At 35.7% G+C, this 13,554-nt stretch overlaps 1 protein-coding gene and 1 long non-coding RNA gene across 4 annotated transcripts in view; one reads left to right on the top strand and one right to left on the bottom strand.

The window, feature by feature from the left end:
• Window positions 1-491: 491 nt before the first annotated feature.
• On the bottom strand, window positions 492-2,298 carry LOC131541734 (uncharacterized). Its single transcript, XR_009271569.1, has 5 exons — window positions 2,282-2,298; window positions 2,090-2,187; window positions 1,909-1,988; window positions 1,579-1,674; window positions 492-1,191 (listed from the first exon to the last, which is right to left on the bottom strand). It is a non-coding gene; the product is annotated as an uncharacterized LOC131541734 (long non-coding RNA).
• A 3,223-nt stretch (window positions 2,299-5,521) lies between these two features.
• The window catches only part of LOC131541729 (NACHT, LRR and PYD domains-containing protein 12-like), a 66,925-nt gene continuing 58,892 nt past the window's right edge, over window positions 5,522-13,554 (top strand). Inside the window, exons 1-7 of one of the 3 annotated variants that reach the window (XM_058777662.1) lie at window positions 5,522-5,551; window positions 5,799-5,895; window positions 7,940-8,026; window positions 8,171-8,284; window positions 10,026-10,127; window positions 10,448-10,543; window positions 11,229-13,037. In XM_058777662.1, the coding sequence (XP_058633645.1) occupies window positions 5,843-5,895; window positions 7,940-8,026; window positions 8,171-8,284; window positions 10,026-10,127; window positions 10,448-10,543; window positions 11,229-13,037 (2,261 nt within the window). In that variant the 5' untranslated portion in view covers window positions 5,522-5,551; window positions 5,799-5,842. Of the gene's footprint in view, window positions 5,552-5,591; window positions 5,896-7,939; window positions 8,027-8,170; window positions 8,285-10,025; window positions 10,128-10,447; window positions 10,544-11,228; window positions 13,038-13,554 lie in introns of those variants that run through there. The other 2 variants (XM_058777663.1, XM_058777664.1) reach the window with 2 other exon arrangements.

Here is a 13,554-nt window from a genome sequence, read left to right as displayed (position 1 = left end):
ACTGAATTCAATGCATTGAATGTTAAAGAAATCCACAAAACCGGTGTTAATTATACCATACAATGTTAGCTGTCCTGTGACATGAGGCACATTTGCAAATGTACTTAACATTTTGGTAGATTTTAAAGTAACAATTATGTGAAAACTTCTATTCTGCATATTTTAACATCAACCTAAATGTTCCTCAAAAACAATTTGCCATTATATATATAAGAAAAAATAAAGCATCCGAGTACACTACAAACCCTACTCAGCAGCTATAAGTACACTGTACTTTTTTCTTGTCAGAACATACACTGATATGCCTGTAATCGAATCTTGACCCAGATCTTTGGAAGTAGAGTGTCTACACAGAAATAAAATACAATTACTTTGTCCAGGAAAAAAAAAAAAAAACACTAGGAGAAACTCCAGCCTGAAGAGATCGTTCACCCAAAATGAAAGTTTTTCATCATTTACTCTAATTTACAACTGGAGTTTTTCTAAACCTGACTTTCTTTCTTCTTTTGATCACAGAAGATGATATTGTGAAGAATGCTGATAACCGATCAGTTGAAGGTAGTCACTGACTGGCTGCCATAGGATTAAAATATTATGACAGTCAACCCTTTAGTTGTCAGCTTTCTTCACAATATCTTCTTCTGTGTTCAAGAAAAAGAAAGAAAATCACAGGTCTGGAACAACATGAGAGTGAGTAAATAATGAACTTTCATTTTTGGGTGAATTTTCCCTTTAAGGCAAAGGCTGAAACAATCAAACAAACAAATAAACAAAAACCTTAGCAGTAATTAGCACACTGAATGAAAACAGGTGTTTTTTGTAGTCATTAAGTATAAAAGTATTAAAAAAAAGCCAACGCAAGAACGTCATTTAAGTGGCTTCATCCATTTAGCAAAGTTTGGATTTCAATGACTGCACTCTAGCTGAGCAGGTACCACCTAGATCCATGATGACTTCAAAAGTGTACTTCAATTCTTTCAGATATTCCATGTTAAATGCATATAAGAGGCCAAACAAATATGCAAATGCAGATGGAAGATCTTTAATGTCCTCAAGCACAATGGCCTCCTCCAAGATTATGGCCATGTTGATAACAGTGGGCTGCGATGTAACACCGGCAACATCATCTTCCTCCACAGTCAGAATTCCAATCTTTACACCTTTGGTGCAGCAGTTCACAGAATTCGTATCCTGGGAGAATAATGGATGGGAGGTAGGTATTAATGGAAGTGTAAATTTACATATAATAATAATAATAATAATTACTATTATTATTTAGAGGTGCAACGGTACGTGTATTCGTACAGAATGGTTCACTGGGCAAATTCCAAATGGAAGTGATAATCCCTATGTCCTACTCCCTTCAAAAGGTAGAGTCCTTGGAGTGGGGACTTTTGGGTGAGCAGGGCACGTGCCTGCCCTTCCATTTGGAATTTGCCCGGTGAACCGTTCTGTACGAATACACGTCCTATTATTATTATTATTATTATTGTTTGTTGTGTAAATAAACTGAATACATGTAAAATATATATAGTTTACAAATGGATTTGGAAATAGGGTATGAAAATGGTAATTTACCAGGCATATCTTGAGCAAATTTGCTGACTTCTCAAGCAGGAAAAGTAGCAATCCCTCAAGAGCCGTTGTTTTACGATGTTTGGTAATGTCACTCACCTTAAAAAAACAAAACAAAAAACAAACAAACATATATTTTGTTTATAAAATCTGCATTTGTTCTTTCTGCTTTAGGAGGTGAAGGTACAGTACACCCAAAAATGATTCTGTCATCTTTTACTCTAACCCACGTTAATCCAAACCCATATAATATAGGAAGATGTCTACACGGTCAATGCATTTTTTACATGATAAATAAAATACAGTCGATTATAAAACATGATAACTACGTACCAGTGATTTTATAGAAAAGCTGGATTTATCTGGCACGTCAGCTTTGAAAAGAACTCAATGTGCACAACATCAGAAACACGCTGCGAAATAGATTAGGCCGTCAGTTTGAGAAGAGCAAAACATTAATTATACATGGCAAATAAAATACAGTCGATTATAAAAAATAAAAAAAAGTACTTACTTAATTTTATAGAAAAGCTGGATCGATCAAGCACGACGCCACTCGTCCTTCACGTTAGCATCGACAACCACACAAAAGTGCGCGAAAACAGAAACACGCTGCAAAATAGATTAGGCCGTAAGTTTGAGAAGACCACATTCATTATACATGGCAAATAAAATTGATCGATTATAAAATATTATTACTACATACCAGGCACGATATCACCCTCGTCAGCATCAACTTTTGAAATCTGCGTCATACAGCCGAAGTAGCTGAAGTATCAAAGTGCGCATGCGTTCAAGGTTCAAACTGCGCACGTGCTAACAAGAAATGTTAGAATCAATGAAAACTTAAACTTCTTAGTTAGACCAACAAAATATTGCATGTTTTTAACATTTAAGCAACGAATTTGTTGAATCAACTTAGTATAATGCATGAACACTTCCAATGAAAATATCATAGTTCATTTTACTGTTTTATGTTTATTAGGAGGACTTTTTGAAAGTTGGCTTTTTACAGTGTATAATTAAAATTATTAACACTGCAGTCATCAATTAAAATTTAGAGCAGCTTTATTTCAGGCACTGACTTTCAAAAACAGCCTGTTTAACGCGAAATACGTTTCTTCTCTTGTTTTTCACTATACGAGCCACAAGAGATATATTAAGGGAATAATTTTAGACAGTTATATACCGTTATCAGCATAAGTTAGAGTAGATTCGTCTCTCGTTGTCTCAGAGAGAATATGCGCCGTTAATGCAGCGTTAGCTATCAGTTTTTTTTACTTTCACTTTCTCTATAGTTAATTGAAGTTTGCATGTTGCTTACTTGAGTTGCTTGACCCCTTCCCCATATTATCAATTGTTTATAGGCCACATATTAGGCACTCTTTTTTTTTTAGGTTTTAATGTTTATTTTTCAATGTTAATGAGAGTGACACCGAGAGTTAAAAAACAGGAAAATCATTTGGAAATCCTTGGGGGGGCTGTGCCGGGGCTAAGCAAGTTTCTGATGGGGCTATAGCCCCGTCAAGCCCCGCACCCTAGCACTGCCACTGCGTAAAGGACAAGGCCGAAAACCTTTGTTGGATGCCCGTGGTCTTCGGGCCTCAGACGACACTGCATCACTCATCGGCATGATTCTGTCATTGACATTACTAAATGGGCCCAGGAATACTTCCAGAAAGCACTGTCGAGAAACACAATCCGCCGTGCCATCTGCAGATGCCAACTAAAGCTCTATCATGCAAAAAGGAAGCCATATGTGAACATGGTCCAGAAGCGCCGTCGTGTCCTGTGGGCCAAGGCTCATTTAAAATGGACTGTTTCAAAGTGGAAAAGTGTTCTATGGTCAGACGAGTCCAAATTTGACATTCTTGTTGGAAATCATGGACGCCGTGTCCTCCGGGCTAAAGAGGAGGGAGATCAGCGTTCAGTTCAAAAGCCAGCATCTCTGATGGTATGGGGGTGTATAAGTGCATATGGTATGGGCAGCTTGCATGTTTTGGAAGGCACTATGAAAGCTGAAAGGTATATAAAGGTTTTAGAGCAACATATGCTCCCCTCCAGATGACGTGTATTTCAGCAGGACAATCCAAAACCACATACTGCAGCTATTACAACAGCATGGCTTCATAGCAGAAGAGTCCGGGTGCTGAATTGGCCTGCAGTCCAGATCTTTCACCTATAGAGAACATTTGGCGCATCATTAAACAAAAAATACGTCAAAGACGGCCACAAACTCTTCAGCAGCTGGAAACCTATATCAGGCAAGAATGGGGCCAAATTCCAACACCAAAACTCCAGAAACTCATAACCTCGATGCCCAGACGTCTTCAAACTGTTTAGAAAAGAAGAGGAGATGCTACACCATGGTAAACATGCCCCCGTCCCAACTATTCTGAGACCTGTAGCAGCCATCAAATTTGAAATGAGCTCATTTTGTGCATAAAATTGTAATGTTATTATATGTGTTGAAAGTAGTTTATTAAGAAAGGGACCACACATGTTATTGTATTTGTTTTATTGAAAGTAGTTTATTAAGAAAATGTTATAGCATATATCAATAGGAAGATAGCTAGGAATGAAAGATGTATTAGCAAGAGCTTTAAGGAAAGGAATGTTACTGTTGAATGATGTGTTGCAGACGCAGCGAATGAGGTATCTTAGAAGAAAGTCTCGGAGAAGAAAAATTAGAAAATGGAGGACTTTATATAGGAATCTTCTTAGGGAATTTCCAGACCTCATGACGTCTCAAGACATTGGAATCCACCTGCTGTCTAAAGGACTGAAGTACGATGAAGAAAATCAGATGCTGGTTCTGTGTGACAGCTTCTCCGGTGCCTTGCCAGAGATGCCTCTAAACAACCAAGCTTGCATATTATATACCTTTGTTTTTATTTCTGTTTTTTATATTAGTATTTTATTTGTAATGTATTTACCCTATATACTATAAAACTATACTTAATTATAACTAAGAAGCTCGCCTACCTGAAGACTCTGATTTATTAACTTGAGCAGAACAGACCACGGAGAAGTCTTCTGTGACCTATTTTGTGAGTATGAAAATTCAAATGCTTATGGGACAGGACAGACTTGACTTTCTTTACCTAACCTGAGAATAAATAAAATAAGGTAGAAGGTGTAGGGAATTTAGCACCGCAAAACAGTATTTACATTTCTTAATGATCACTATTACAGTTCATGAGAATAACAGTATATGATGATAAACAACAGATTTTAAAGGCCTCTTTCAGCCTTTCCTTACGGTCTCCTCCTGAGCTTATTATTGGTCACCATTCACTTCCTTTGAGAATGTGTGTGAGTGTAGAAATGCACATAGACTCTTGTGTTTCTCCATAACTGCTGTAGAAGGTGTTGCTTTTCTTTTATTCTTAATCGCCTTATTCCTATTTTTCTTTGTTATATGACATTAAAGTTACATTATATATTTGTCTTGTTGGACCTGTATTATGGAGCTAGAAATGATTCCTTTTAAGGTTCTACATCCTCTGGAAGGAACACAGAATAATGTTATTTTTCTTTCTGTGCAAAGTGTAAATTGTGTGAACCACTTAAAGCTTGAAGATTTGGGACGTGACTTATTTTGTGACAATTCTTCTCGCTGTTGCAGACTTTTGATAACTGAGAAGGACTGAGAAGCAGTGGAGTCACTATAGATTCTGGGCCCATTAGACAGAATTTGCTATAGGTCTCCCTGAAAATCACCTTGTGTGCTATATACCTGTAAAATGAAAATGCCAAAACATCATGAATTAATATTACATAATGTCTTAGAACGAATGGAAACATTTAAATGTCTGGTTTTATATACATGGAAAAAACATACAGAAGAAATTGATTATAAATGTAGAAAATCGTGAGTTATTTTAATGTGCCATTAAAATAGAAGAAGAAGATCCACGGTCAGTGTCGCGAGCGGTGGAGAATGTGTGTGACGTCACTGGCCGACGAAGCGCAGGTGAGTCGATGCTGCAGGTGACTTCCGCTTTCTTATTTTTCCTGAGGGACGTGTGTTCTTTGACATGTTTGATATTCCTATTTTAAAGTAAATGAAATGGTTTCGTTGCTGTTTCGTGTTATCTATGGTTCATTTTAGCGTTTGTGTTCACATAAGACTAACATTGTGTAGGCTATTTGAGTGAAGGCTGTTTCTCCGACTCTCAGGATCCGTTCAGCTGATTGATTAGTTTGTCATTTCCACACAGAGTAGTGTTGGGAGTTCTCACTCTTCTGTCTGTTCAGCTTAATCATGGATGACGACACACAAACACCCCGAGATCAAGATTTTTCTCCAGAATGCAGGTAGGACTTTGAATATATAGCCTACCATATTTACCCTTCGCGGCTATAAACTGATTGAAAGGAGAATGCATGTTTGGCAATGCGCGTTACAACATTTCAGCTACATTTTTTAAATATTTGATTCTCATAACTTACAGTAAACATTTGTTTTAATATTGTGTTAGATAATATTTGGAAAGTGAAAGTGAAGTGTGTGGCCAAGTGTGGTATAGCATACTTGGCATTTGTGCTCTGTATTTTTCCCATCCAGGTGCGCCCACAGAGCAGTCCGACTCTCTAACCATTAGGCCACAACTGCCGTCTATTTACGAATATAGCTGTGTATGTATCATATTTGATACGCAAATTTCTAGGGCCTATAAATTATTAACATGATCAAAACTTTGCTGATAAACCTATTGTACTCAATCTACCTCATGCCTTCTGATAGTAAAGTATTTTTGCTGTGAAATCTTTCATGATTTTTATATGTAAAAATAATTTTTATATTGTAATTATTCAAGATGAACATCTACTGGGCTGAACCAGCTTGTTTTTTTTTTTTTTGATTATGCATTTCTTTTCTTCTTTTTTTTCGTTTGTTAAAAAGTTAAAAAAAAAAATTCATGTTAAAAAGTATATGTCGAATATGTCACAACAGGTTTTTGAGGAAGGTTTATTTGTCTATCTCTCAGTAATTACTGAATTGCATATATGAGACATGCAACATCCTGATGTCTTAATACAATCCTAAACAAAAACACATGCAAACTATATATGTTTTGTACATTTTTATACAGAAGTTTTTGTTGAGTATCTTATTTCATAGATGCATAATATACATATGTATACGTGTGTGTGTGTGTGTGTGTGTGTGTGTGTGTGTGTGTGTGTGTGTATGTATGTATATATATATATATATATATATACACACACATGCCTGAAAAACATCCATGTATTGTTGACCTAAAACTAAATTCAGTATTGTTAACTAAATTAATGAATAATTGATTGACAATACATGATTATTTAAGAGTTTGAAGTATTGAACTGATTTTCTGAAATAGGCTACAAAGTCTAAAATCTATAGACCACAGAGTCTCTATGTAAAAAAAACAAACAAAAAAAACAATTCTTGATTTATACCCCCAAAAGGCAATGTATCCCCTATGATACAAAAATTTACAGGCAGATTATGAAAAATGTAAAAATTAAATTAATAACATTTCCACATAAACATAATAAGCTAATACTTAACAACAACTTCTTAAACGTAAGTGCCCTACAAAAATTGTAAATATGTGAAATACACAACATTTATTGGTGAGTATTTTCCCCCTACAGGTGTCCATGATGTGTTTAAATGCTGCCTGTGAGAATGTATGAACAAAGTCACCAGATCTAAATAATCACAACAAACACCCTTTCAACACTTTTTTTTTTTTTTTTTTTGTCAAGTTAAAAATAAGAATTTTATTTAAAACGGAAAGATTACAGAGCATCCTTATGAAATTTTTTTTTTTTTTTTTGATGTTTTATTTTTAATGGTCCTTTGAATGTACCGAAGAAGGCCTTGAGCTAAAACGTTTGTGTTTTGTCCTGCTGGTGATTAATGTAAAATAAAATGCTAAATGAATTTTTGTGAGTGTGGATCATGGTTTTGTATCAGGGGTGTCAAACTCAGTTTCTGCAGGGCCCAAGCCTGCAGAGTTTAGCTCCAACCCTAATTAAACACACACTAAACTCTGCAGGACTGTGGCCCTCCAGGAACTGAGTTTGACACCCCTGTTTTATATACTAAAGGACCTTTATTAAAATGAATGGCATCATTAAATCTGTTCAGCAGAAGAGATCAAAGCCAGAGCTGTGTGTCATATTTATATTGTGGTGGTGTTTTATATAGTTATGGTATTCTTATTGATTATTATGGCAGATAGTCTATGAAAGAACTTTAGTTTATGGTTTCTGTATCAACATAGTAAAAATGAAAAGATGGTGTCTTTTTTTTTTTTTTTAAATGAAAAGTTAATATTAATGCAGTAATTAAAAGTATTCTTTATTATAGTTCAGTTGATCAGAAGAGATCAGAAGCAGAGTCCAGCTGTGTGTTTATGAAGAGTGACGAGTCTGTAGGTCATCCACAACATTTCAGGTACAATATTTCATTAATGGACATATATTTATGATGTTTTATCATGTGATTATTTCATTATTTCATCTGATATTTTAACATTTGCTCACACAGATAGATACGTCTATGAAAGTACTCAGTGTATCTTTAATCTCTCTGTTATAGTTCAGTTCATCAGAAGAAATCAGAAGCAGAGCCACGCTGTGTGTCTATGAGGAGTGACCGTTCTATGCATCATCCAATTCATTTTAAGAGTGATGACACAAGGTTTAACCTTAAGTATTGTTCTGTTTTTTGTAAAAGATATGATTATAGTAAGATATTTTAAATTAAACTTGTCATGATTAACATGATCAAAACTGCTGAAAAACCTGTTTTACGGAACCTACTTTATGCCTTCTTCCCTCTGATTGATTTTTATTTTTTTTATTTTAATCAAGTAGAGTATTCTATAATGTAAATGTAAGAATAGCTTTTGTATTGTTAGTAATAATTCAAGATGAACACGTACAGGGGTCCGTTTTTCGTACATTGCTAACTGGATTTGATTGTTGAGGATTTCGCATGATCTTGGATCATTTGGTTCTTCGAAGCTCATCCTGGACTTGCTGTCATAGCAACAGGTCTGTAAGCTTAAACCTACTCGGGAGCAGCTTATTTCATGTAAAGAGGATTAGATCGCATCCTTTTAAGCATAATTGAAACTTAAAATCTGTCCCAGCCACTGCTACTTTATTACAAGAACACCCTACTGGTCCAGGGACAATAATTTAAAATAATTATACTTTAAAAATGAATTTGAAAATAATATAATAATGTTGTGTAGTCTATAATACCATAGACACAGCCAGTTGTTTTTTTTTAAAGAAAGATTTATTAGTGATAAAATAATTACTTTATAATTGTAATAGATACAGTTCATTTGAGCTGTGCATTAATTTGAGTGGTGACAGATATTATGGGATTGGCTTGATGGAGCGCAGGAGATGCAGATAACTTGATCTTGACTCTTAAGAAACTTTAATTAATACTGTCACGTAACAAATCTGCTTGAAAGATAAAATTAAATGGATTGCTAATTAAAACATTGAAATAAAAATGTAAAGCCTGTACAAATATTAGAAATTGGGAATATAAATAATTGGGAATCATGTAAAAAAATAAAAAAATAAATAGAAAATAAAAAAACAGTGCACATTTCATTTATCTATTATAACATTTGTCATTTTGTTTGCTTGGCTGTTTCCTTCTAAAGGTCCAGAAATTTGTCAAGTTATTTTGTCAGGTGTCTTTTTTTAATTATATGATGTCATTACGTTGCTGTCTTACCGCCAGCCAATCACTGCATTGCTGATTGTTTTTTCGAGTATTGATACATCTGCCCTTTTCGGGGAACACGAGAATGTGCAGTAATCTCAAACAACTTAATCCAGATATTTTAATCAAATCCACAAATTAGTTTGAAGAACCAAATTAGCCAAATATCAGTTATCACAGTTAGAAGATCTGGCATCTTTCAAATCATCTCAGATGTATTAATCGAGGTACGAAGAACGGACCCCTGGGTGAAACCAGCTTTGAATTTCTTGATTATGCATTTATCATTATTTTAATGTTAAATTTAAAAAAAACATGTAAAACTTTATTTCACGTTGAAAAGTAAATGTCAAATATGACACAACGTGCTTTTGAGGGAGGTTTATTTGTGTATCTCTCAATAATCATTGAATTGCAATGAATTGCACATATAAGCCATAAAATCCTGTTGTATGAAATACCATACTAAACAAAAACACACATGCAAACTATATATATATATTTTGTAAATTTTTTGTACATAAGTTGGCATATGTGTTTGAGTATCTTATTTCATAGATGCATATACATATGTACATGTGTGTATATACACATGCCTATAAAATGCATGTATTGTTGACCTAAAACTAAATTCACTATTGCTAACTAAATGATTAACGATTAAATGATTGACACATACTTATCTTTAATCTCTCTGTTATAGTTCAGTGCACCAGAAGACATCAGAGCCAGAGCCCAGCTGTGTGTCTATGAGGAGTGACCGTTCTATGCCTCATCCAATTCATTTTAAGAGTGATGACACAAGGTTTGACCAAGTATTATTATTTATTTATTTTATTTTTTGTAAAAGATATGATTATAGTAAGATATTTTAAATTAAACTGTCATAATTATACAGCACTATAATAAATAAATCAGAGCAGAAGTCAGGCTAGGAAATGCAGTAAATATAAGGACAACGAACAGATATAGAGCAGAAAGTAGAATTATTTATTTATTTACATTTATTTAAATGGTATTTCTTTTTTACAATTGTGACCTTGAGAAGCTGCATTTTTAATAAAGTCACAGCTGTTATTAAGGTAATGAGAAAAATTGTCAGATGTGTTTTATTCTTGATTCAAGGTCAGTCCAGCAACACAGATCAGTAACAAAACCCATCTGTAAGAAATATGACCAGTCTATGAATCAACCACAAGACAGCACGTGTCCTGGTGTAAGGTAAACTGTGGGATTTTTTTAATGCAGTGCATCATCACACATTACTCAAATACATCATTAATAACTGACACTTTTCATAAACCCTATGATATGTTCAGTGTCTCATAACACAGAAAACAAAAAATACATTTTGCTCTGTAGTTGGAGCCATTATTTATTTTGTTATTTAGGTTATAGGAGTGCTAAAATAATTTTTGGTATGTAAGGTGGGTTTTTTTTTTTTTGTAGATACTTTTATTTTGATATACAGTGAAAAGGCAGTGAAGTTAAAGATGGCTGCCTCTCACCTTTTTTGTCAGAGAACAAAGAACAAAGAAGCACCCTACCAACCTACTAGGCATATAAGTTCTTTAAGGCTATTTGCTTTGCTATTTTCTTTTTGATTAATTTGATCTTGAGTTTGTATCCTTTCAACCCTGCTCTAACCTTTGTATGGATTACTGGAATCCATTTTGGAATATTATTGGTTTGATCCATCCATCCTGCCCTGCCTGCCTGCTACCTGCCTACCTTGCTCACGCCATTCCATCCTGCTCATCTCATCCTTAAAAGGTACAACTTAAGTTTATTTAGATAGGCGTTTAAAGAGTGTCGGCAAAGTATGTTGGTGGCTGCTTAAATATGCCATTACATCTGTATTTGTACCTCAGTAACTATGTAATAATGTGGTATTTTAATTTTCCAGGCATGAAGTCCTCAACCCATTTAGATCAAATCTGCTGAAGAAGTTTGGTCGTCTGTATGAGGGAACAGTGACGCAGGGAAACCCAACACTGCTGAATGAGATCTACACAGAGCTCTACATCACAGAGAGTGAGAGTGGAGAGATCAGTAATGAGCATGAGGTGAGACAGATTGAGACACAATCCAGGAGAGCAGCAACAGAGGACACAGCCATCAAATGCAATGACATCTTTAGTCCTTTACCTGGACAAGACAAAGCCATCAGAACTGTGCTGACAAAGGGAGTCGCTGGCATTGGAAAAACAGTCTCTGTGCAGAAGTTCATCCTGGACTGGGCCGAAGGGAAAGAGAATCAGGACGTCCAGCTCATATTTCCACTGCCTTTCAGAGAAATCAACCTGATGAAGGACAAAACACTCAGCCTTTCAGATCTTCTTCATGTCTTTTTCCCTGAAACTAAAGAAATGGAAATATCCAGTGATGAATATAAAGTGTTGTTCATCTTTGATGGTCTGGATGAGTGTCGTCTGTCTCTGGATTTTCAGAGTGATGTGAGGTTGTGTGATGTAAGTGAATCAGCCTCAGTGGACGTGCTGCTGATGAACCTGATTGTGGGGAATCTGCTTCCCTCTGCTCTCATCTGGATCACCTCCAGACCAGCAGCAGCTGATCTCGTCCCCTCTGAGTGTGTCCATCGAGTGACGGAGGTACGAGGCTTCAATGAGCCACAGAAGCAGGAATACTTCAGGAAGAGAATCAGTGATCAGAGTCTGGCCGAAACAATCATCTCACACCTGAAGTCATCAAGGAGCCTCTACGTCATGTGCCACATCCCAGTGTTCTGCTGGATCTCAGCCGCTGTTCTGGAGAAGATGTTGAGTCCAGCAGAGAGTGGAGAGATTCCCAAGACTCTCACTCAAATGTACACACGCTTCCTGATCCTTCAGACCAACATCAAACGTGAGAAGGACTATGAGAAGAAGGTGACAGATGAAGACATGATCCTCAAACTGGGGAAAGTGGCTTTTCAGCAGCTTGTGAAAGGAAACCTGATCTTCTATGAGGAAGACCTGAGAGAGTGTGGCATTGATGTGACAGAAGCATCAGTGTACTCAGGATTGTGCACTCAGATCTTCAGAGAGGAGTTGGGCTTGTATCAGGGGAAAGTCTTCTGCTTTGTTCATCTGAGCATTCAGGAACATCTAGCAGCTCTATATGTGCACCTCTCCTGGACAAACCACAACAGAAATGTGATCGACCAAATCACCAAACAGAGTTTACAGTCTAAAGGGAAGAACTTGTTTCAGCTCAATTCATCAGAACATGTTTCATTATCTGAGCTGCATCAGAGAGCTGTGAAAGAGGCTCTACGGAGTAAAAATGGACATCTGGATCTTTTCCTGCGGTTCCTTCTGGGTTTGTCAGTGGAGTCTCATCAGATTCTCCTACAACGAATAATAACACTGAAAAGAAGCAGATATGAAAGAAATGAGAAAACAGTTGAGTACATCAAGAAGAAGATCAGGACCATTGACTCTCCAGAGAAATCCATCAATCTGTTCCACTGTCTGAATGAACTGGGTGATCGTTCACTAGTGGAGCAAATACAACAGTATCTGACATCTGGAAGAATAAAGGAAACCAAACTCTCATCATCTCAGTGGTCAGCTGTAGCTTTTGTGTTGTTGACATCAGAAGAGGAACTGAATGAGTTTCGTCTTGAGAAGTTTGTTAAAGGAAAGAATAAGCCTGAAAATCAGAAAGTTCTTCAGAAGCTGCTGCCTGTGATTAAAGAATCCAGATCAGTTCAGTAAGTATCACTGAGAACAATCACTTCACTGTTAAAACATGAAGAAAAACAAAGTTAAAAGCTCACGTATCTTAAGTGCTGTAGCTATTATTTTAGTGATCAGCATTTTGATGTGTTTTCAATACAGTAAAACACTGTAAAAAACAACACTGTAAAAGATTTCTTCAGGTATTCAAACAAAGTCAGAGAAGGTATAAATAACTTGTATAAACAATTCAGGTTTTCAGGTTAAAATGTTAAAATTAACACAAAGAAGGAATTAAAATATTTCTCATCTAGCATAAAAGACCAAGCAGAAATCGAGAGCAACCAAACAAGTGCAGAAGCAGCTCATATATACAGCATCTCAAATATCATAACATTTCATAAAAATCAGTTAATGGAGCAAAACAGCAGCATACTTGAATACACACTTTTGAAGACAAAGATTGAAATCTACAAGATAGTTATTAATTATATTAGTTTTTTTATTTATATGTTTTTGAGTTTTGACATTTTACAGAAGGGCATCTGGAAT

The sequence above is a fragment of the Onychostoma macrolepis genome, chromosome 05 (genome assembly GCF_012432095.1).
Source record: "Onychostoma macrolepis isolate SWU-2019 chromosome 05, ASM1243209v1, whole genome shotgun sequence".
Lineage (NCBI taxonomy): Eukaryota > Metazoa > Chordata > Actinopteri > Cypriniformes > Cyprinidae > Onychostoma > Onychostoma macrolepis.
This window is presented reverse-complemented; position numbering and strand designations above follow the sequence as displayed.